Genomic DNA, 22,518 nt, shown 5'->3' with positions numbered 1-22,518 from the left:
CCAACACATTTTACAGAAAACTCATCCTCTCTTATTGATCTCATCTTTGTTAAAAATAATAATCAGGTACTAACCAGCTTTGTTGCCGATCCATTCATTCCTGACATGATTCGATTTCACTGCCCTATTGTTGCTGTTCTTAAACTAGACAAACCTATAAACACTACATTCAAAAGAAAAGTATGGTTGTACGACAAAGGTAACTATGATCAATATAAAACAATACTGCATAATACTACCTGGGACACCATAATAGAAAACACTGACCTTAAAAAAGCCACTGAAGACATCACACACGCAATATTAACTGCAGCACAACAATCAATTCCAAATAAAACAGTCACAATAAGACCAAACGACATTCCTGGCTAAATATCACGATAAGAAAGGCTATTAGGAAGCGCAAGAAGTTACACAAAACAGCAAAATGACTTAACACTGAACAAGCTTGGACATATTTTAAAACAATACGTAACGAGGTAACAAAACTAATACGAATATCAAAAAAAAAAACTACCAAAATAAACTCATTGAACAAGTAAACTCAAACACAATAACAGCGAAACTCTGGTTCAAAACTGCTAAAAAACTAACAAATAAAACAACAGCTCAAACAATTCCAACGCTACAAGACCAAAATACACAAGCATCTAAGACCAGGAAAAGACAGAACTCCTTAACCATTTCTTTTGCTCACAATCCACCATAGATGACATTAATGAAATTTTGCCACCATGCCCATCCTCTACTACAGCTACCCTAACGAATATTCTTATTACACCAACATACGTCTCTGATGCTATATCCCTCATTGATCCATCTAAAGCATGTGGTCCTGATCTCATCAGCCCTAAACTTCTTCGAGAAGGTAAGGCAGAACTTTCTGAACCTCTTTCCAAGTTTTTCAATAAGTTATTGTCGCATGCCTTCTTCCCCTCATCCTGGAAACTAGCAAACGCTACTCCAGTTTTTAATATATCAGATCCCTCAAAACCTTCGAACTATTGACCAATCTTTCTTCTAAGCTACATAGGCAAACTTATGGAACGGTGTATTCACAAATATCTCTACAACTATGTCACACAAAACAATCTTATTACTTCTCTTCAATCAGGCTTTATCAAAGGTGACTCTACAATGAACCAACTGGTATATCTTCATAACCACATCTGCAATGCTCTCGATAACGGCAAAGAAGTTTGAGCCGCGTTTTGTGACGTTTCAAAGGCCTTCGACAGGGTGTGGCATCGCGGACTTCTTCATAAGCTATCCTCTCTAGGTATTAAGGGTTTACTTCTGGACTGGATAACCTCATACCTTATGTATAGTGTTGATCTCGATAAACAAGGAAAGATAATAGAATCGATTTTTACCCAATTCTTCAGTATGTTTCCTCGGATCTAAAATGGTCCTCACATATATCTATTACTTTGAAAAAAGCTTGGCAACGAATTGGAATAATGAGATCTCTTAAATTTCTATTAAATCGACAAAGTCTCGAACGAATGTACTTTTCATCGATTCATCCAATCCTGGAATATTCTGATGTTGTTTGGGATAACTGTACAGAAGCTCTAAAGAATGAAATCGAGGCCGTCCAGAACGAGGCTGCACGTATAGTCACCGGTGCCACTAAACTCTGTAACATCCAGAAACTCTTACTCGATCTCGGTTGGGAACCTCTGACAGAACGACGAAAGAAACATCGCCTTGTTTTGTTCTATAAAATGGTCAATGGTCTATCACCCGCCAACCTGTCTTCACTAATTCCTGAAAACCAACATATATCAATACTAGATTTAACCAAAGAAACATCAGAAATATCCTTTGCCAGTCATATTCATACAAATCTTCCTTTCTTCCTAACACAATAAACGACTGGAACTTACTTCCGCAGCATATCAAATCATCTCCTTCAGTCAATGCCTTCAAATCAAATCTGAATAAAAACCTACCGAAATCAAATCCTTTATTTAATGCTGGATCCAGAAAAGGCCAAATTCTTCATGCTCGATTACGTCTAGGTTGTAGCTCCATTAACTATGACCTCAACCGGCGAGGAATCACAAACATCGCTAGATGTGATTGTGGTGAGATAGAAACTGTCGACCATTATCTGCTTCATTGTCGAAAATACCAAAATCTTCGAACTGACATATTTTCCAATCTCCAATGCGCTCTAACTCTTAACAATCTATTGTATGGTGATGAACATCTATCTTCTCAACATAATATTTCCCTATTCACTGACGTTCAACGATTTATCACCTCAACAAATAGATTTAATACATAAGCTGCGACAATCAACATCTCCCCTCTCCCATCCCCAAACGACGACGAGAGACAATAGCATAAACTTGCTCGTTAATTCTTCAATCATCATTAAAAACACACACACACACACACACACACACACACACACACACAAAACCACATACACAAACTTTGCATTATACATATATTTTTCACATTCATATTCCGATTAACACAACATGATACATACATTTACACAGCCTAGTTACTATTCTTCATCTAACTTCTGTTTTTCTTATGGAGCGGAATTCATATAAGTTTTAAGTAGCTTGTTTTCCAATCCATTCGATTATAAATTTCTTTGTTTGTTTGTTTGTACTATTTTGATTGATGTATGTCTTTTTATCAAACTTTGTTAATTTAAATATAGTACTCATGTTTGTATATACAATTTGTGGAAATAGTTACAGTTTAAACTAACCACCAGATGATGCTACATTATAAATATCAAAGCCCTATTTTTAAAGTTTTCGCTATATAAGTCTATGTAAACCATGTGACCTCCAGGGCGGGGCCATTTTTGACCCTAAGGGAATAATTTTCTTACTATCTTACTAGAGAACCAGAAGATGATGTCACATACAAAATATCAAAGCCCTAGGCCCTGTGGTTTCGAACCAAATGATTTTCAAAGTTTTTTCCCTATATAAGTCTATTTAAACCATGTGACGCCCGAGGCGGGGTCATATCTTATCCTGGTAGAGGACACTAGATGATTCTACATACCACATATCAAAGCCCTAGGCCCTGTGCTTTTGGACACAAAGATTTTCGAGCCAGCAGTTTTATACAAGAATAATTTTAAAGTTTCCGCTATATACTTATAGGGAAAAATGACTACGCCTTCTGGCGGCCATGTTTTTCGACGAATCAAAGTAATTTGAACAATCTTGGTAGAGGGTCACACAAGGACCATTTATGTAAAATTATTTCAAAATCGGGCCAGCAGTTTCATACAAGAAGATTTTCAAATTTCCACTATATATATATCGGGAAACGTGACTACGCCCTCTGGCGGCCATGTTTTTTTGAGAAATTGGTATAATTTAAAAATCTTGGTACAGGGTGACATAAGGACCATTTGTGTGGAATTATTTCAAAATCGGACCATCGGTTTAGGAGATGTTGTTTGAAGGTTTTTTTCTCTATTTTTAGCTCTGGCTATGTGCAACCAAGCGAAACCGTTTGAACAACTTTTGTAGAGAACCACCCTAGAAACATCATGGCCAAGTTTCATCAAAATCTATTCAGTGGTTTTGGAGGAGATGCCGTTTAAACACAAATGTTGACGACGGACGGACGGCTTGACGGATGCAAGCACGGACGGACGAACGACAGACACAGCGTTATCACAATACCTCACCATGAGCACATTGTGCTCAGGTGAGCTAAAAAGTTAGACCTGACAAGAACTAGAATGTGTCTGTAGGACACAGGGTGTACCTCCACTGGTAAATTTGTCACAAATAAGGGGCAATAATTCAAATGTTTGCAGTCTTAATTGGGTATAGCCTGAACAAACGTTTCATGAAAAGGATTCATTATTCTAGGCCATATGCTTTTTGAGCTATGAGCATCACAAACAAAAAAAATCTACTACTTTGACTATTTCAAGGGCTATAACTCTGTAATTAGCACTAAAATTCTCAAGAAGACTGCCAAGTGTGCAAGGTCACATCATGATAAAGACTCGAGCAAGGTTTCATGAATTTACATCAAATATTTTTTGAACTGGGTACATAATTAGGTAAAAATGTGCATTTTTTACAATTTCAGGGGCCATATCTTTAAAAATAGGAGGTAGAGCCAGCCAAGAAAATAAAGTGCAAGTTTATTTCATGATAAAGACTAATGCAAGTTTTCAATCATTTATATTAAATGCTTTTTGAGCTAGGTGTGTCACAAGGTAAAAAATGTGCATTTTTGACTATTTCAGGGGTCTTAACTCTAAAAATAGGTGGCAGAAACAAATGAAAATAATGAGGTACACAAGTGTATATCATGATTAAGACCTATGCAAGGTTTCATGAACCTATATCAAATTCTTTTTATGTTAGGCCTGTCACAATGTGAAAATGTGCATTTTTGACTATTTCAGGGGCCATAACTCTGAAAACAAGAGCCATGTTAGACATGGCCAATCCCCCCGCCGGGCATATTATAATTGAAGGCTAAAGTTACTGGCAAGTTAGTGTCTGAAAGTATTCATTTTGGGAGAAGCTTTGAAAAACCGTTTAGTTGTGGTCCACATCAGGGGTTTTAAAGATGTGGAAGAAAGAATTATTCAGTGGTGAGAAGGTTTACTGCTAAATTTGATTAATTTTCATGAACAGTATACCTGTAAAATGTTTTTCTATATGGCTACTGTAAAGAGAAGGAATGGAAAGGTAACAGGGAACAAGAGTGCCAGAATGTCACAATATATGCCCGTCACAGCAAATTTCTTTACTCTAGCAGCTAAATTTTAATTTTGTGGTTGTTTCGTAATCATTGTAAGTCTTTTGTTTTTCTAAGTCCACAAAAAAACTCCTTACCAGGTAGAGATGTCTTAAAATACACTTAAAATTGGAAAGTAACATCCAAGTTGTACCACAGAAATGTGGTCTTGTTTTTTCCCTGTGGTCAATTATAAAAATGTTACAACATAAGTTATTTATAGTAACAACTAATGGAAGTTAATCTTTAAAAAAATGAATAATAAATAAAAGAAAAAATTGTAAGTCCACACAAAAATCTTTGCTAGGTAGAGATTGGTCTAAATACACCTCAAAATTGGATATAGCATGCATGTTGTACTACTGAAAAGTGGTCTCGATTTTTCCCTACGACTAGTAATGAAAAAGTTACAATAAAAGCTATTTAAAGTAACAACAAAGGGAAGTAATTCTAAAGAAGGGAACTGCGCATGACACTTCGTCTCATGATGGTGTATAATTGTGCCAAGTTACATCAAAATCCCTCCATGCATGAAGAAGAAATGCTTCGGACAAAGTCATTCTTGTATCTGACCTTTGGCCTCTAAGTGTGACCTTGACCTTGACCTTAGACCTACGGACCTGGATCTTGCGCATGACACTCTGTCTTGTGGTAGTGAACATTTGTGCCAAGTTATATCAAAATCCCTCTATGCATGAAGAAGAAGTGCTCCGGACAAGGTTTTCATTCTTGTATTCTTTGACCTCTAAGTATGACCTTGACCTTAGAACTAGGGACCTGGTTCTTGTGCAGGACACTCCATCTCGTGGTGGTGAACATTTGTGCCAAGATATATCAAAATCCCTCCATGCATGAAAAAGATATGCTGCGGACAAATTTTTTAAAGAAAATATGATAAAGGGGAATAACTCAAAAAGTAAGTAAGGCAGAGTTATTGTTCTTGCACACTGCACTTCCTCCCAATGTGTTCTATCAGTATATGAAGTTTGAAGAAAATCCCTCCAGTACTTTTGGAGTTATGCTCCGGACAAAATTTTTAAAAGAAAATATGATAAAGGGGAATAACTCAAAAAATTGGCATGGCAGAGTTATTGTTCTTGCACACTGCACTTCCTCTCAATGTGTTCTATCAGTGTATGAAGTTTGAAGAAAATCCCTGCAGTACTTTTGGAGTTGTGCTCCGGACAAAGATCGTTGCGGACGGACGGACGGACGCACGCACGCACGCACGCACGCACGCACGGAGAGCATTTCTAATATCCCCTTCGCCTTTGGCGGGTGGATAATAAGGGGCAGATGAAAAATAGGAAATGCGCAAGTTCATATCATGATAAAGACTCATGCAAGGTTTTATCAATTTATATTACATACTTTTTGAGCTAAGCACGTCCCAAGGTAAAAATGTGCATTTTTGACTATTTCAGGGGCCATAACTGTAAAAATAGGGGGCGGAGCCAGACAAACAAGAGCTGTCGGAGGACAGCAACGCTCGACTATTTAACAGCCTTGTCGCTTGAATGAATAAGAAAGTCGAAAAAGGGGCATAATTTAGTAAAAAAGTAAAATAGGGTTATGGAACCTACATAGTGCTTATCAGCTCATGACAGTGAACTAGTGTGTGAAGTTTCAATCCTTTCCCATTAGTGGATACTGAGATACCAGCTTACATACAAAAACTTAACCAAAAATTTCTATGTTGAAAAAGGGGCATAATTTTGTAAAAAAGCAAAATAAAGTTATGGGACCTGCTTTGGGCATGTCAGATCATGACAGTGAACAAGTGTGTGAAGTTTCAATCCATTCCCATTAGTGAGTACTGAGATACCAGCTTACATACAAAACCTTAACCAAAAAATTCTAAGTCGAAAAAGGGGCATAATTTTGTAAAAAAGCAAAATAGAGTTATGGAACCTGTGCAATGTAAGTCAGTTTATCACAGTAAATAAGTGTGTGAAGTTTCAATCCATTCCCACAAGTGGTTACTGAGATACCAGCTTACATACAAAACCTTAACCAAAAATTTCTAAGTCAAAAAAGGGGCATAATTTTGTAAAAAAGCAAAACAGAGTTATGGAACCTGTGCAATGTAAGTCAGTTTATCACAGTGAATAAGTGTGTGAAGTTTCAATCCATTCCCACAAGTGGTTGCTGAGATACCAGCTTACATACAAAAACTTAACCAAATCGGGACGCGGACGCGGACGCCGACGCGGACGCCGACGCCGACGCATGGGCGAGTCCAATAGCTCTACTATTCTATGAATAGTCGAGCTAAAAATAGGAGGTGCGCAAGTTCACATCATGATTAAGACTAGTGCAAGGTTTCATGAATCCATATCAAATACTTTTTGAGCTAGGCGTGTCACAAGGTGAAAATTTTTGACTATTTCAAGGGCCATAACTCTGAAAGTAGGGGGCGGACCTAAATGAAATAGGAGTGGAGCCAGGGCCAATAACTCTAACAATAAGGGACAGACTTAGACGAAAACTAGGAAGTGCGCAAGTTCATATCATGATAAAGACTCATGCAAGGTTTTATCAATTTATATGACATATTTTTTAGCTTAGCACGTCCCAAGGTAAAAATGTGCATTTTTGATTATTTCAGGGGCCATAACTCTAAAAATAGGGGGGCGGAGCCAGATGAAAAATAGGAGGTGCGCAAATTCACATCATGATTAGGACTCCTGCAAGGTTTCATGAATCTATATCAAATACTTTCCGAACTTCGGACGGACGGACGGACGGACAAGACCAAATCTATATGCCCCCACCACTCATGGGGGCACAAAAATGAAGTAAAATCTTTCATCTTAAAGTGTGACAACTACAGATCTCACATGACACACATCATGAAGAAATGGTATATGTTTGTACCAAGTTATATATATATTCTCAAAATACTGAGCACAAAAACAGTTCTAGTACAGACATTATAAACTTGACCTTCGCCCCTATGACCTCAAAATCTATATTGGGACATTGGCAGTGTGCCTGCCAAATCTGATGATCGTAGAAAAGGGTTTCTCTTTGAGCAGAAACTATTTTATATTAAAAGTAACTGTAACTCTTCCCTTTGATAAGCTGAGCTCAAAAATCAATATAGTAAGTGTCTGTGTATGTGTGTGTGTGTGTGTGGGTGGGAGGGGTCATCTTCTACCCATCAGCAATTTCACGTCAATTTTCAGGATCTCTTATAGTTTTAAGCTACCAGACAGATGGGCAGACGACAGAATACCTGTTCCATCACATAGTTTGTTTTCAAGGCATATAAAACAAGAGAGTCATGATGACCCTGGATCGCTCACCTGAGTAATTAGAGCCACATGTTTCAAATGGCAAGCTGATGCTAAAATATAAGGAAGGTAAGTAAGTAGGTCACATTCATGGTAACTGAAAGTCAGTTTTAAGATCGGTGTGTAAAACTGTACATGTCATCCAAATTTCAAGGCTGAATCTTAAAGAAGAAGAAAGTAGGTCAGTAGGTCAAAGTCACAGTCAAGTGATCCCTAATCGATTGGGATCATCGGGTAATCATAATTAAAAAGTCTAGGAAATATGATCTGAAAATTTTTAAAGTAATTTTTCCTGTATAACTCATAATAATTTTTATAACAAATGAACCCCCAAGGCGGGGCCTCTTTTCACCCAAGGGGCATAATTTGAACAAACTTGCTAGAGATCCACCAGGCAATGCTGCATACCAAATATCAAAGGCCTAGGCCTTGAACATTAAAAAAAAAATGATTTTTATTTTTTTTTCCCTATATAAGCCTTTCTTAAACTTGGTACCTCAGGGCAGGGCCTCTTTTCACCCCAGGGAAATAATTTGAATAATTTTGGTCGGGAAACTCTAGGAAAGGCAACATACAAAATATCAAAAGCCTAGGCCTTGCCAAGGATCATTTCTGTGAATGTTTGTGTAATTCTACCCAGTGGTTTTCAAAAAGAAGATTTTTTTAGAAAATGTTGACGGACGGACGACGGACGGGCACACGTCACACGACACACGACGGACATTGAGCGGTCACAAAAGCTCAACATGAGCTTTTGGCTCAGGTGAGCTCAAAAACAATTCAATAAACTAGAATCCTTTATCAAGTAATATATAAAAAAAAATCTTTCAGAAAAAATTTAATCATATTGAAGAAAAACATGATTTTGGAGGAAACTTGACCCCATTTTAACCAAAGGAAAACATGGCATCTACCGGGTAATTCCAAAAAGAAACAAGAAATTCCATGAAAAACAGCTTTTAATTTTGAAGTTTGCATCATACAATCATGTTCTGTACAAATACCACAAACAAAAATAATCCCCTGGCATATGTCATTCCTGACTTAAGTCATTAGTTTGACCTTGTCCTTAGTAAATGAAAACAAGAGAACCATTGATCCTAAAGAGCTCACCTGTGTACAAGGGTTTTAGTGTGTTTGTCTAAGTATATAGGGAAAAGTGACCACGCCCTCTGACCACAGTTGTTTTTAACAAATCATAATAATTTGAACAATCATGGTAGACAAAAACCATTTGTGTAGAATTATTCTAAAATTGGAACAGCAGTTTCACACAAGAAGATTTTCAAACTTTCCACACCCTCTGATGGCCATGTTTTCTGAAGAATCAATATCATTTGAATAATCTTGCTAGAGGTTGCCACAAGGATAATTTGTGTGAAATTATTTCTCAATTGGTCCATGAGTTTAGGAGATGTTGTTTGAAGATTGTTTCTAATTTTAGCTCGGGTGACCCTTTTGTGCAAACAAGTGGAACAAGTTTGAGCAACTTTGGTAGAGGACCATCAAAGGAACATTCATGCCAAGTTTCATCAAAATCTATTCAGTGGTCATGGAGATGTCTTTTAAACACAATTGTTGGCAACAAACAGACACACAATGGACACGGCATGATCACAATAGATCACCATGAGCAATGCTCAGGTGAGCTAAAAAGTAAAACAGATCGGCACTTTTAGGTCATTGCAACAGAACTTAGGTTCTGCATGTTGTCAATATCAGAAAGTTTCATAAATATCTTTAAATTGGTTAAAAAGATATGGAATGTACATGAAATTAGACAAACTCAAACTATACCACTCTATATTCTCCTGGGAACAAACAGTTGGGACTAAAAGTTACCAAAGTTAAAACATTTCTCAAAATATGTATTTTAATGAAAATTCCCAAGACTGTATGAAACAAAATGATTAAGGATATCCTTAAAAGACAAAAACCCTGCAAACACCTCTTGCTTTTCTACCTGATGTCTAGAAGTTATCTATATTCTGAAATACTTATGGAATCTACTGATTCTCATTTACCTAATTGGTAGTGCCAGCTTGGATTGTACTTGAATGACAGACCCACGACATGAAGTTCTGTTTATTGCTACATAAAAGAAAATAATAAAAAACACAAACAAAAAAACCCCAAAAAAAACAGGAATAATAATTCCACATTATTCAATATCTTTAACATAAAAATAAATAACAGGTAGCATACTGTAATATTCTGCAGGAGTTTAAATTTCTTCTAAAATCACGGCGCACAATCACGTGACTTGTGACGTTTCAACCGGGCTATCACGCCAAGCAGAATTTATAAACAAAACGGTGTTTTTAATGTACAGATTTAAAAGATATATTTTGTTTGTAAAATGACACCTAGCTGGTGAAAGTCCTTATATCAATGCGTACCTCCGGTAATATAATATATGTCCGTGTCTGCTTTAGTTTTGCTGGTAACCTGGACAAACCGCAATTCTTCAACAGCAAGCGTATTTTCAAATCGTTTGAAAATCAAACCCAAGAGACTGTTCCTTGATAAACGACCAACTAGTTATCACCGCTGGGTTCCCTTTGATATCTACGATCATTTTGGTAGAATTTTCGCTCAGAAAATAGTGCATTCCTGGATAGATCGCCGAACTAAAAAAATGTCCGTCCAAAAGCTCTTACAGAAAGCACTATTTTAAATCGCGATTTCCTGGTTCCTCTCGTTGAATGCAATGCCGCAAATAACGCAGGTAACGTTTTCTCCTGCAAACGCAATACTTCGTAAAGTTAACTGCATGTGGATAGTGATATTTTCAAGAAAATGTGGGTAACTCAAAAACATGCTCCCACATCAAGTTACTTTAGACCAATGCATAAATCTTTAGCTGACAGTCTAACCACTTTCTACTGTTAATTTTGCCAAGAATATAAAGCAGAATGTTTCTTTTGGAATTGTGCCACCGATTATTTACTGTATCTCGCACTTGTTTAAGATATCGATTATATCCGTGGAGACCGATTGATTCTTCAATTTCCCCGCCATATACCCAGCTGGCACGTGGCGTTTATAACGCATTGATCAAGCACTCATGAATATTCCATAAGTTTCCCTTCTTGATTTTCGGTGTATGAACCTAAATAACGATAATCATTGAAAAACCAGCAGAATATATTTTTAATTAACATCATAATAATATCACATGGGTTGATCCATCTTAATGTTATAGGATCGAGTCCTCTGTGTACCATATCATTTTTTAACTTAACAGGCACGTTTATCATGATTACCGTAAAGTTTCTAGAAAAACTATTCTACTATTCAACATTCTTCTTCTAATAGTTCCGCAAAACCGTTTGAAGAAATGTCGATATTTCGGACAATGATTTCATTTACTTCAATGTAATGGATGTTTCGCATACGCACAAAACATAACAGGAAAAAGAAATAGAATGCAGTGCAGCTAACGAGAGTTCCAGAAATAGAAACGAAGCTGAAACAAAAACGTGCTTGAATTGAGAACAATTCTCTGTACAAACATCCCTTTTTCTTTAAACAGGTCGAATTTTTCTTTGCCCATACAAATACAATGTAGTAAAACATTGCAAAGAATCCTCGTGATTTGCATGTTTATAAATCACATGTACCCATTTTATTATCCGGTGACGTAGTGCCTTTGTATGACTGAATACCAGTAACCAGCAGTAACATAAATATCATCGCCATCCATAGACAGGAATTTCTATATATTTGTGAAAGCATTAGCCTCTTCCGAGGCGTTTTTATAAGACAATATACAAGTCGCTAGAAAACCCGGTATCATACTGATCCCCTACAGTCCTCGTTTATAAAACAGCTAACTTACTGACTGCAGTTTTTACACTCTTTTCCTGTGCAAAGATGTGAAACGAAATTGCAAGCCAGACATGCATTTAAGCTGTTGCGCAATTGTTTTGTCTGTTGTTTTTTTTTCTATAGAATTGTTTGAATAGATTGCTAAAATCAATAAGGATTAATAAGGATATGTATCAGTGCAAAATTTAACTCTAAAATTCAAGAATATCAGTTTTCACTCAAATATTTATGTAAAGAATACATTATATTTCCAAAATAGATTGATTTGCGAGATAAATTTACCTTCTGTTAGTTTCAAATCATATTTCGTCGCCTGATTAAAGCTAATCATAGACATCCCTGTAACTTCCTTTGCTTTAAACTATTTTGAAAAAGCCAGATAGTTTACGATGTAGTAAAAAATAGTAACTTGCGAAATATTTGATATCATTTCCGAAGCATTATCCATCTTATTAATTTCTGTTATTCGTTCTGTCGTATGTGACCAAAATTATCACAATGTGTTAATTTCGCATTTTAGCCATTTAATTAAAATGTAATAAAACATGTTTATTAAAACATGAACAGCCTGATATCATTAATCTAAAACAGCGTGACTAATTTTTGATAAATCATGTCCAATGAAATTACAAAATAGAGACAAGAGGACCATGATGGTCCTGAATCACTCACCTGTCCCAACATGACCCAGTTTTGAACTGAGTATGACGTCGTTTTTTCTATTATTTGACATAGTGACCTAGTTTTTGAGCTCGTGTAACCCAGTTTTGAATTTGACCTAAATATCATCAAGATAAAAATTCTGACCAATTTTCATGAAGATCCGTTGAAAAATATGGCTTCTAGGGAGGTCACAAGGTTTTTCTATTATTTGACCTACTGACCTAGTTTTTTAAGGCACGTAACCCAGTTTTGAACTTAGTCTAGATATCATCAAGGCGAACATTCTCACCAATTTTCATGAAGATTTCATGATAAATATGGCCTCCAGAGAGGTCACAATATTTTTCTATTTTCAGACCTACTGACCTAGTTTTTGACCGCACGTAACCCAGTTTCAAGTTTGACCTAGGTATTATCAAGGTAAACATTCTGACCAATTTTCATGAAGATCCATTGAAAAGTATGGGCTCTAGAGAGATCAAAAGGTTTTTCTATTTTTAGACCTACTGACCTAGATTTTGACCGCAGTTGACCCAGTTTCGAACATGACCTAGATATTATCAAGATGAACATTCAGTTTAACCTTTATACAGACTAACATTCATACAGATCCCAAAAATGTGGCTTTTAGAGAGGTCACAAGGCTTTCTTATTATTTGACCAACTGACCTAGTTTTTGACCGCACGTAACCCAGTTTCAAACTTGACATAGATATTATAAAGATAAACATTCTGACCAACGTTCATAAAGATCCCATGAAAACTGACCTCTAGAGTGGTCACAAGCAAAAGTTACGTATGCACGCACGGACGCACAGACGACGGACGACAGACGCCGCGCGATCTCAAAAGCTCACCTTGTCACTTTGTGACAGGTAAGCTAAAACGTGGAAACTTGACAGGTCGCTCAACCTTGTCGGCGTCGGAGCATTATACTTGTATGCTTTAAGATGATGTCGTTGGCTCAACAGGACTTTTCCAAAACCGTATTTATGTAGAAATTGTACTAGATCAATTCAGATTCAGATATTTATTTTCGTCAACTGACCGGCAGATTTTTCCGAATATTTGGTTGAACATGGGTTTAAGTTATAAAAAGCCAGTTTAAACGAATGAAAACAAGCTGTAAATATCGGGCAATCTTATACACCATAAAGGATTACCAAATTGTACGGGAAGCCGACGATCATGTTGGTGGGAAAACAGCACGTGCCTTCCATGATGCTCCTTTTGTATTGACCGCATGCTAACAGCAAATTTAGTATTTGCGTTATATCTTTTGATTATTCAAGTGTTGTCTTGATACATTTAAATTCATATGAAATCCAATTAGGAAATGACCATTTTGCTTTATCTTCTTGGCAAAATTAACAGTAGAAAGTGGTTAAGTTATCAGCTTAAGATTTTTGCTTGATGTGACAGCATTGGTATAAAGTAACTGGTTTTAAGGGCATGTTTTTGAGCTACATACATTTTCTCGAAAGTATCACTATCCGCGTGCAGTACACTTTACAAAGTAACGCGCGGGTAGGGTAAAACGTTATCTGCGTTATTTGCGGCGTTGCATTTAACGAAAAGAACCAGAAACTCGCGATTTAAAATAAGGTTTTCTGTGAGAGCTTTTTGACTTTAGAACGGACATTTTTCGAGTTCAGCGATCTATCCAGAAATACGCCATTTATTGAGCGAAAATTCTATCAAAATGATCGTAGATATCAAAGGGAACCCAGCGGTGATAACTAGTTGGTCGTTTATTAAGGAACAGTCGCTAGGGTTTGGCTTTCAAACCATTTGAAAATACGCTTGCTGTTGAAGCAGTGCGGTTTATCCGGGTTACCAGCAAAACTAAAGCAGACTTGGACAAATATTATATCACCGAATGTACGCATTGTTATAAGGCCTTGCACCAGCTAGGTGTCATTTTACAATATATATCTTTTAAAACTTTACCTTAAAACATCATTTTGTTTACAAATTCTGCTTGGTGTGATACCCCAGTTGAAACGCCACAAGTCACTTGATTGTGCACCGTGATAAAACAGGCTGTAATTACATGAAATCAAAATAGAGATAAAACAAGAAAGCATGAGACATTTGAACATATACAGTCTTATACAGTTTGTAAGCATCCGAGTCTACATCAGTACTTACAAAGACAGAAGCGAGCATGAGGTAAAGTACTGGTATAATCCCAGTTCCCTGTTCTGGAACATGTGAAGTTCTTGGCACTGGCTTTATCAGAGAAAATATAGCCTGTTTTGCAGGTGGACTCACAGACAAGATTCCCACCAACTTCGTTGCAGGCTCTCACTGCATTACTGTCAACAAAAATCTGTTCTTGGAAACAAGCATTTGCTGAAAGGTATAGAATACTGGTTGAAATAAAAGATGCATAGATCACAGAATGACAAACATCATTGGTTTACAAAATTCTCTTTAACATTTCACAAGGAAAATTTAGAATTGTGTCCGTCCACTTGACATGAATGCCCCCACATATTGTCCTCAAAATAGAAATGTTTTAGCAAAGACCATCTTGCTTGACAAAAAAATGAAGAAAATTGTATCCGAAAAAGGCTGTGCATCTGAGTAACTTTCTTTCCATTCTTTCCAAAAGGATATGAGGAACTGTTGAACACACAACATTTTGCTCTATAGCAAAACAATCAAATGGCCTGAAAGGCTGTAAAAATAATCACAAAAAAAATGCCTTCCGTTATGGTCATTTGAGCAGTGTGGGAGAAATTGGACACACAATATTTTTCTCAATATTTTATATTATAGCAAAACTAACAAAGGACCATAATTTTGGTAAAAATCGTCATAGAATAAATTCCTTCCTCTATAGTCATCTGCACATTAGGCGTGTTCATCTGTAAAAGACTGAAGCAAATCAGACAAAAAGTGAGAGGAGTTGGACACACAAGATTCAGAATGTACGAACGGATGGACTTAAGGTCGTACGTATGTACGGACACACATACACACTGACAGCAGCAACACTGAAAGCCCTCCCCTTAAATGTGTGGGGGCGTAAAAATTATACCTGTGCAAGTCTGAAGATTCCTCAAAGCCAAATTGGATTCTATCTTTAAGAATCACACACAATTAAGCAACAATTGTTCAACATGTCATAATTTTCACTCAAAGACTAAAAGTTGGGTAGTTCAAGAACACTAAACAAAATTGTAGACAACAATTCCTTGTTTAAAATTGTTGTCGGTGCCTTAGGGCACATTACTCTGCAATGCTTCCTTTTTCTCTATTTCATCACTTTATTCAGCGGCCACCTCCCGTCTGCGGTCAGCGGCCACCGAAATGCCTCCCGACCGCCGTATCTGACCCTTTTCAGCGGCCATGTTTCTTCCAAAACCAATTTTTTTAGGTGATCATCGCCCGATTTTTGAGAAACACGTGATAGCTAAGTTTCGCGTGATTTCACCACAAGAACGACAAAATGACATGAGCTTCTCAATTAAAACTAATAACCAAAGGTGTGATCCCCTTTTTGTTACGATCAAGTGGCCATTAATTATCGGCAATTAGCGTGTCACCCTCTGTCAATTTTGTTGTTCACAATTTGATCTAGGTTATAGATAATACTCGATATCTTATTAGTAGCCTAGTATTTGTGATTTTTTGTATTTCTTTCATCAAAATATTTTTAAATCTGTATGAAATTTATTATGTTTGAACGAAATTAAACCCACCCGATCTTTTGCGGAACATAACGGCAATCTTAGATTTTAGTATAGACAGTAAGCGTGAAGAGTAGCTTTTCTTACCAAATTGGCGGAAACTGAAAACAAACTTGTTTTGTAATTGGAAATTGTCTGTAACAATTTTTGTTGTAAACAAGAAGTTGCGTTCAATAAACACTTGATGCCCTCTGTGGCATCCTTGTCGATACAAAGCAACCTAAGTCCAAAACGAGGTCAAGTTCAAGGTCAAACTGAGGTCAGGTGATGTCTGAAGAGGAATGGTCACAGGTTACATCTGCATTATTATCAAGTCATTCTAGTAAGGGGTACTGATGCCAGACGAAACTGTCCCATTTGGTTAACCAAGAGATCGCCCATATAAAGCAACCTAAGTCCAAAATGAGGTCAAGGTCAAGGTCAAACTGAGAGGTCAGGCGATGTCTGAAGATAAGGAATGGTCACCGGTTACATCTGCATTACTATTAAGTCATTCTAGTAAGCGGTATTGATGCTAGAAGAAACGGTCCCATTTGGTTAACCTCGTACGGACGGACCGACGAACGGACGGACGGACAGGACAATCACTATATGCCTCCCGCATCAGTAGATGCCGAGATCATAAAAAGATAACGCCGGAGTTTTAGATTGCTAACAATACCATTCATATTACGAAGGCGAATGCACGTCAATGTATCCTGGTTAGATAATACTAGAAAAGCGAAAAAGAAATTGGCCTAAAGGCTAAACTGGTCAGAAGTCTGAAAAATACATATACTGGCTGCACCTCCGATCAGCGGTCACCTGGTTTAAGCGGCCAAATTGTCTCCTTCCCCTGGCTGGCTGCTTAAGACAGGTCAGACTGTAAGCACATTTTTGCATATTTTTCACAATGTCAAAGGACCGTAACTCTGGTCTGACTGAGTAAATTCCCAAAGAAAACAATAGATGCACAACTTAAATAACATTAACTTAAATCTGTATGACTCTAAGTCAATTACTTTTTACTGCATGTTTTACACAGTCAATGGCTATAACTCTGACCTGCTGAAAAAAATATCTAAAAAAGTCTCACATGCTGAGTATAATTTTATCTTAGGTCAAATACTTGTTGAGATATATGACAAACTTATAGGCCCCTTTTACACATGTTTTTGACTATGTCAATGGCTATTACTGTAGTCAGGCTGTGTGAGGTCTCATTGAAAACACCAAGTGAAAAACTTCACATGCTGAACGACAAGCTTGTGAGGTTTGATATGACCATTCTGTGACCAAATACTTTTTGAGATATGCACAACACAAATTTGGAATTTGTTATCCCCCTCCCACTGTAAACTTATAATCTTTGCTGGGGTATACTAGGCAGTCAACAGTTATAACATGTCACAACAATACATAAACTTAAGGTAGTGGAGTCTGATGATAAAATGTCAATTTCCAAATATTTTCATATTGTCGTCTGTTATTCTATTTTTCTTCAGTCATAAATGAAGCTCATACATACAAGTTTCTGTATCAACCAGAGAATACTGTTATCACATGCAGATTAAACTCAATAAAACATAAATTACAGATTATCATAATGGGACCACTACCTTAAGATAAAAAGTTTTTGTTTACTCACCAACATAATCAACCATAAATGTGCATGAGGATTCCCTGCCAAACTGATCTTCTGCTGTAGCTGTAACAATGTCGGCTGAGCCAATTTTACTAACAGACACGGCAAGTGACGCTGGGCTCACTTGAAGCGTACCATCAGACACTAAGATTTCACTAGATGTATTATAGGCCTCAGAATCTCTATCAGAAACAAAAAGTGTCTTTGATGGCGGACAAAGAAGTGATGGAATAACTGTGCGATCTGAAACATTACATATATGTAGATATTCAGAATTTTACTCAGTTCAGAAACCCTAACTACAAGAAGAAACTCTTACTACTATTACCATTAAATATAAGTATTCAGAACTTCGTTATTTCAGAAATCCTAACCAAAAGTGACGTTACATCTATGTATTCAGAATTTGGTTGAGTTCAGAAATCCGAAGTGCAAATAATATTAGATACAAGTATTCAGAATTTCTTTCAATTCAAAAACCCTAACTGCAAGTTATATATATATTAAATCCTTCTTTTGTTCATTGATAACACCAACAGAAATTCAAATCCAAACATTTTCATAGAAGAAAAATATATACGCAGCTATTCATAAGTTTGTTATATTTCTGCATCACTTAGAAATCTTTCCTTTTTCAACTCATTTTTAAATAGGTGAAGCAAGTTTGAAATACTCTAATATGTACGTTTCATTCCGTCTCTTTCTTACTGAAATCATTGGTGGAAACTTTTTAAAATATGCATCGTTGTAAAACACATATGCTAACACGGTGACCTGTTTGAGGAAAGTAGGTATATAATTTTGCATGCTTTGACCTTCGCTGAAATGAAATACAACAGGGGTCATATACTGACTACTGACAAGACAGACAGACAAAACATACTTTTCTTTCAAGTTTGAAGCCATTTTCAGTCCAGGGCACTACAGGCAAGAAGACTTCACAAACTGAATAATTATTGTCTGATGTTTAATGAATCAAACAGTTTTTGGAAAATGCACTAGAGAAATTCAAAGGGATGAAATTTGGAGAGGGAAGTGGGTGGTGGCTGTTATAGGGGTACAAATACCCAACAGAGGTGTAGTGTAACCAAATGTGATAAAGGGGTAGGGGGGTTAGACATATAATCCTCATAATACTCAAAAAAAAATTGTCTACAATATATGATTAATATACAGGAGCATTGTTCAGTTGAGCTAGAAACCAAAGATAACATTTGAAAAAAAGCACACCTAAAGTCTATGTGGCCGAGACCTACAGTGTCAATGTGGAGTTAAGCTAGTGCTCAATTCTAATGCATCTAAGTTAAAAATACATACCTATAACATTAAAGGTAACTGTACATGTTTCATCATTTCCTTGGAAATCTCTCGCAGTGTAAGTTACTGAGGTATCAACAAGCAGCCTATCACCAGACTGTAAAGGATCAGTCCTACTGAAAGAAGCCACTGCAACGTTATCACTTGCTGTTCCAGGTTTAAAGAACACTTGATCAACTGCATCAATGTTGTATGTCTGTCCGCAGCTACCACTAAATGTTGGATTTTCTGTATCTGTAAAACAATAATTAGCTGAGCAATAAATTCCTGATCAGCAAAAGTTGGTTTTTATTGTTTCTGTCAAACACTGTATATACATTACACACATACTCTGAATGATAACATTGACATGGAATTCATGGTCCACAAATGCAGGACCTCTTTCATCGCAAAACACTTTACATATTAGGACTTTAATATTGTAGACAATGTTCTACCTAATACCATTTATTTGTTCAAGAGCTATAAACAGAGTAAATACAAAAAAAGATATATTCTGTCCACTTTAAGGATTAAATTTTATTTTTCATGCATTTATATGGGTATAAACCACATATGCACAGAATTATCTAGCAGCCTGGGCACAGCCTCAATGCTGTATCACTATCCTCTAACGTTTTATGAGTCTAAATCATAACCTTTTCGAGAAAAATGCAAAACAAAGATAGATGCCTTACAAGCATTTGACAGAAAACCCCATGTTTTAATTCTAGTTTAGATATTTTTCCAGATACATGTGACACATACGATTTGGGCCTTTCTTAGCATATTTCTTACATTCACACCCCATCCTTACCCCCTTGAGAGAGGACCATACTAGAATTCTCATACACGACCTTCATTAACACCTTAATTCACTTTTTCACTTGTTCCTTCACCACTCATAAAGATATTGCATATCAGATGCTGCCAAATTGGGTGATGAAAAACTGATTACCAATTACACAGATTACAGGTTTCTCCAAGACTTACTTTTTATCATTAAAAACAAGTTTATAAACAGAAAACAAAGATATATGCCTCTACATTCAGGAAGATTTCCAGCTAGATTGATATTTTGTCGGTTTTCTTATATAATCATGTATGACGAGTTAAAATGTTCGTTCTTTTTGCAGATAAACAACAATAAAATTCAAATGTCTAAATTTGAGAAACATTACCCTAGCAGTGTTAAAATACAAGCGACAGGTGGTATGTGCACAGACTGTTCAAACAAAACGCAAAAAAAAATATAAGGGTATTTTTTAACTACAGATGGTCTTTACATAAATGGTAAAACAGAATTTAAATGTTTAAACTCGAAGTCCCTATAAAGAGGTGGGATTTGTTTACATTTAGCTTTTAGCATAGTTTTGGTTATTCATATACAGTCTATAATTTGTTCCTATATGATATTCAACAGATTGTGGCAAATACTTTAATACATTAAACATATTCAAATTCTTTATCCTTACCAGCACAAGCCAGTGTCCCAAAGTTCCATCGGCCATTTTCCTTACACCTGACAGTCATGTTACCTTCGTCATCATTGGAGAATCCAGTAACATCGAAACCATTGTCACAGTCAAGAATAAACTTGGAGGTGGAAGGTAGGTATGTGTTTGTTGCAGGCCCTATGTTGTTAAAGAATTTTCCACCAACTGGCATTACCAAATTGGGCTCACCACAATCAATTTCTGCATCATGAAAATTAAATATACGTTACCAACCTCTTCCATATAATAACTGGACTTGTAATGTGCTGATGTCTTTATACAAACCTTCAAATCTAAGATAATATGTTTTTAAAGAATTAAAAATCATAAAAAGTCTAACTTTGGTTGCTCGAACACGGATAATTTGTACACCAACCTTCGCTTGAACTCGTTGTCAGTTCCCAGCAATATCCCTTTTTAATGAATTTTGTTCAATGGCTCGAACTAGCAATAACTCAAACAGATTTTGCAGGCCCTGTTGAGTTCAAATGAACGAAGTTCGACTGTATCCTAAAATTATTCTTTCCACTTTCATAATTATAATGGTATAGGTTGTAACCAAAGCCCCAAATTCAACTCTTTTGTCCATTTCTTACTGACACGGTCTTTACGCAATAAAAATAATGCTGTGTCCTATGGCTAGGTCCAAGTTGTTTAGATCCTGATTATATCAATGAAAACCTCATCATCGTGTGTTGAATTTTTCTGCTGAAGACAATGTGATGTGAGAGGTGTTGCACATTTCATTACTTCTCATGAACAAACTCAATCAAACCGAGTCTGCTATTATTCTGCCTTTTTGCATTCTATGCTTCCAAAGGATCTTTTACAGATTTTATTACAAAAAAAACTATAGAAATTTCATACATAGAAGTACATCTATATCATGTATCATTTTCACTAGCTTATCTATTCCTTATTATCCTGTTTTATAAAATTAGAAGGTTCGGTATTGTGATTTGCATTCAGAACAATATATCATGATATTTTGGTTCATCTCAGACGGGCATCTCCACATGCAGAACAACATTCCTATAAAATTTCACGACTACAGGTTGAATACTTTTTGAGATTGATGAAACACAAACATTTATTACCTTGATACATATTTTTGATTGATCAAAGGCCGTAACTCTAGCCTTGCAGAGTGAAATCAAAACAAAATGCCAGCTGCACAAATTCACATGCTGAACATATTACTATATGGTTTTATGACTAAAGGTCAAATACTCTCTGAGATATATATGAAACAAAATTCAAAGACCATAACTTTAGTCTGGCATATTTAAATCAAAAAGCCAACATCAGATGCAACATCAAATGCTATACTACAATTCCCTAAATTTTATGATTCTAGGTCAAACACTACCCAAACTTTTATGCCGTTTATGTATATTTCTTATTAGATCTATGTCCATAAGTATGGTCTGACCAAGTGACATCCCAAACAAAACCCAAGGTACCAGTGTCATATGCTAAATAAAAATCCTATTAAGTTTGATAATTCTGGGTTAAATACGTTTTTAGATAAGAGCAACACAAACCTTTAGGCCCTTAAGACATACTTTTGACAAGTCACGGGCCATAACTCTGGGCTAGCTGTGTTATATCTCAATAAAAATATATGGTGCACAATGTCATATGCTGAATAATATTCATCTAATGTTTTATGACCCTTAGTCAAATAGTTTTTAAGGTACAGACATATTTTGAGGCCCTCTTTTGCTTATTTTTGATGAAGTTAAGGAACATAACTCTGGACTGGTTGAGTTAGATCCAAAACAAAACTTCATGTGTACAACTTGACCTGCTCATCAAAAATCCATTGTAGTCTGATGACACCTGGTCGAAAACTCTTTGAGATA

The 22,518-nt window shown here is 36.3% G+C and overlaps 1 protein-coding gene across 8 annotated transcripts in view; it reads right to left on the bottom strand.

Moving 5' to 3' along the window:
• LOC123562448 (sushi, von Willebrand factor type A, EGF and pentraxin domain-containing protein 1-like) overlaps positions 1-22,518 on the bottom strand; it is a 447,821-nt gene that overhangs the window by 342,015 nt on the left and 83,288 nt on the right. For all 8 annotated transcript variants that reach the window (XM_053537519.1, XM_053537520.1, XM_053537522.1 and 5 more), the window contains exons 21-22: positions 20,633-20,854; positions 19,179-19,412 (exon numbers count right to left, since the gene is read on the bottom strand). In XM_053537519.1, coding sequence (XP_053393494.1) covers positions 19,179-19,412; positions 20,633-20,854 — 456 coding nt within the window. The remainder of the gene's footprint in view (positions 1-19,178; positions 19,413-20,632; positions 20,855-22,518) is intronic.

Source organism: Mercenaria mercenaria, chromosome 2, assembly GCF_021730395.1.
Source record: "Mercenaria mercenaria strain notata chromosome 2, MADL_Memer_1, whole genome shotgun sequence".
Classification (NCBI taxonomy): Eukaryota; Metazoa; Mollusca; class Bivalvia; order Venerida; family Veneridae; genus Mercenaria; species Mercenaria mercenaria.
Note: the sequence above shows the minus strand (reverse complement) of the source record. Positions and strands in the feature narration are given on the sequence as shown.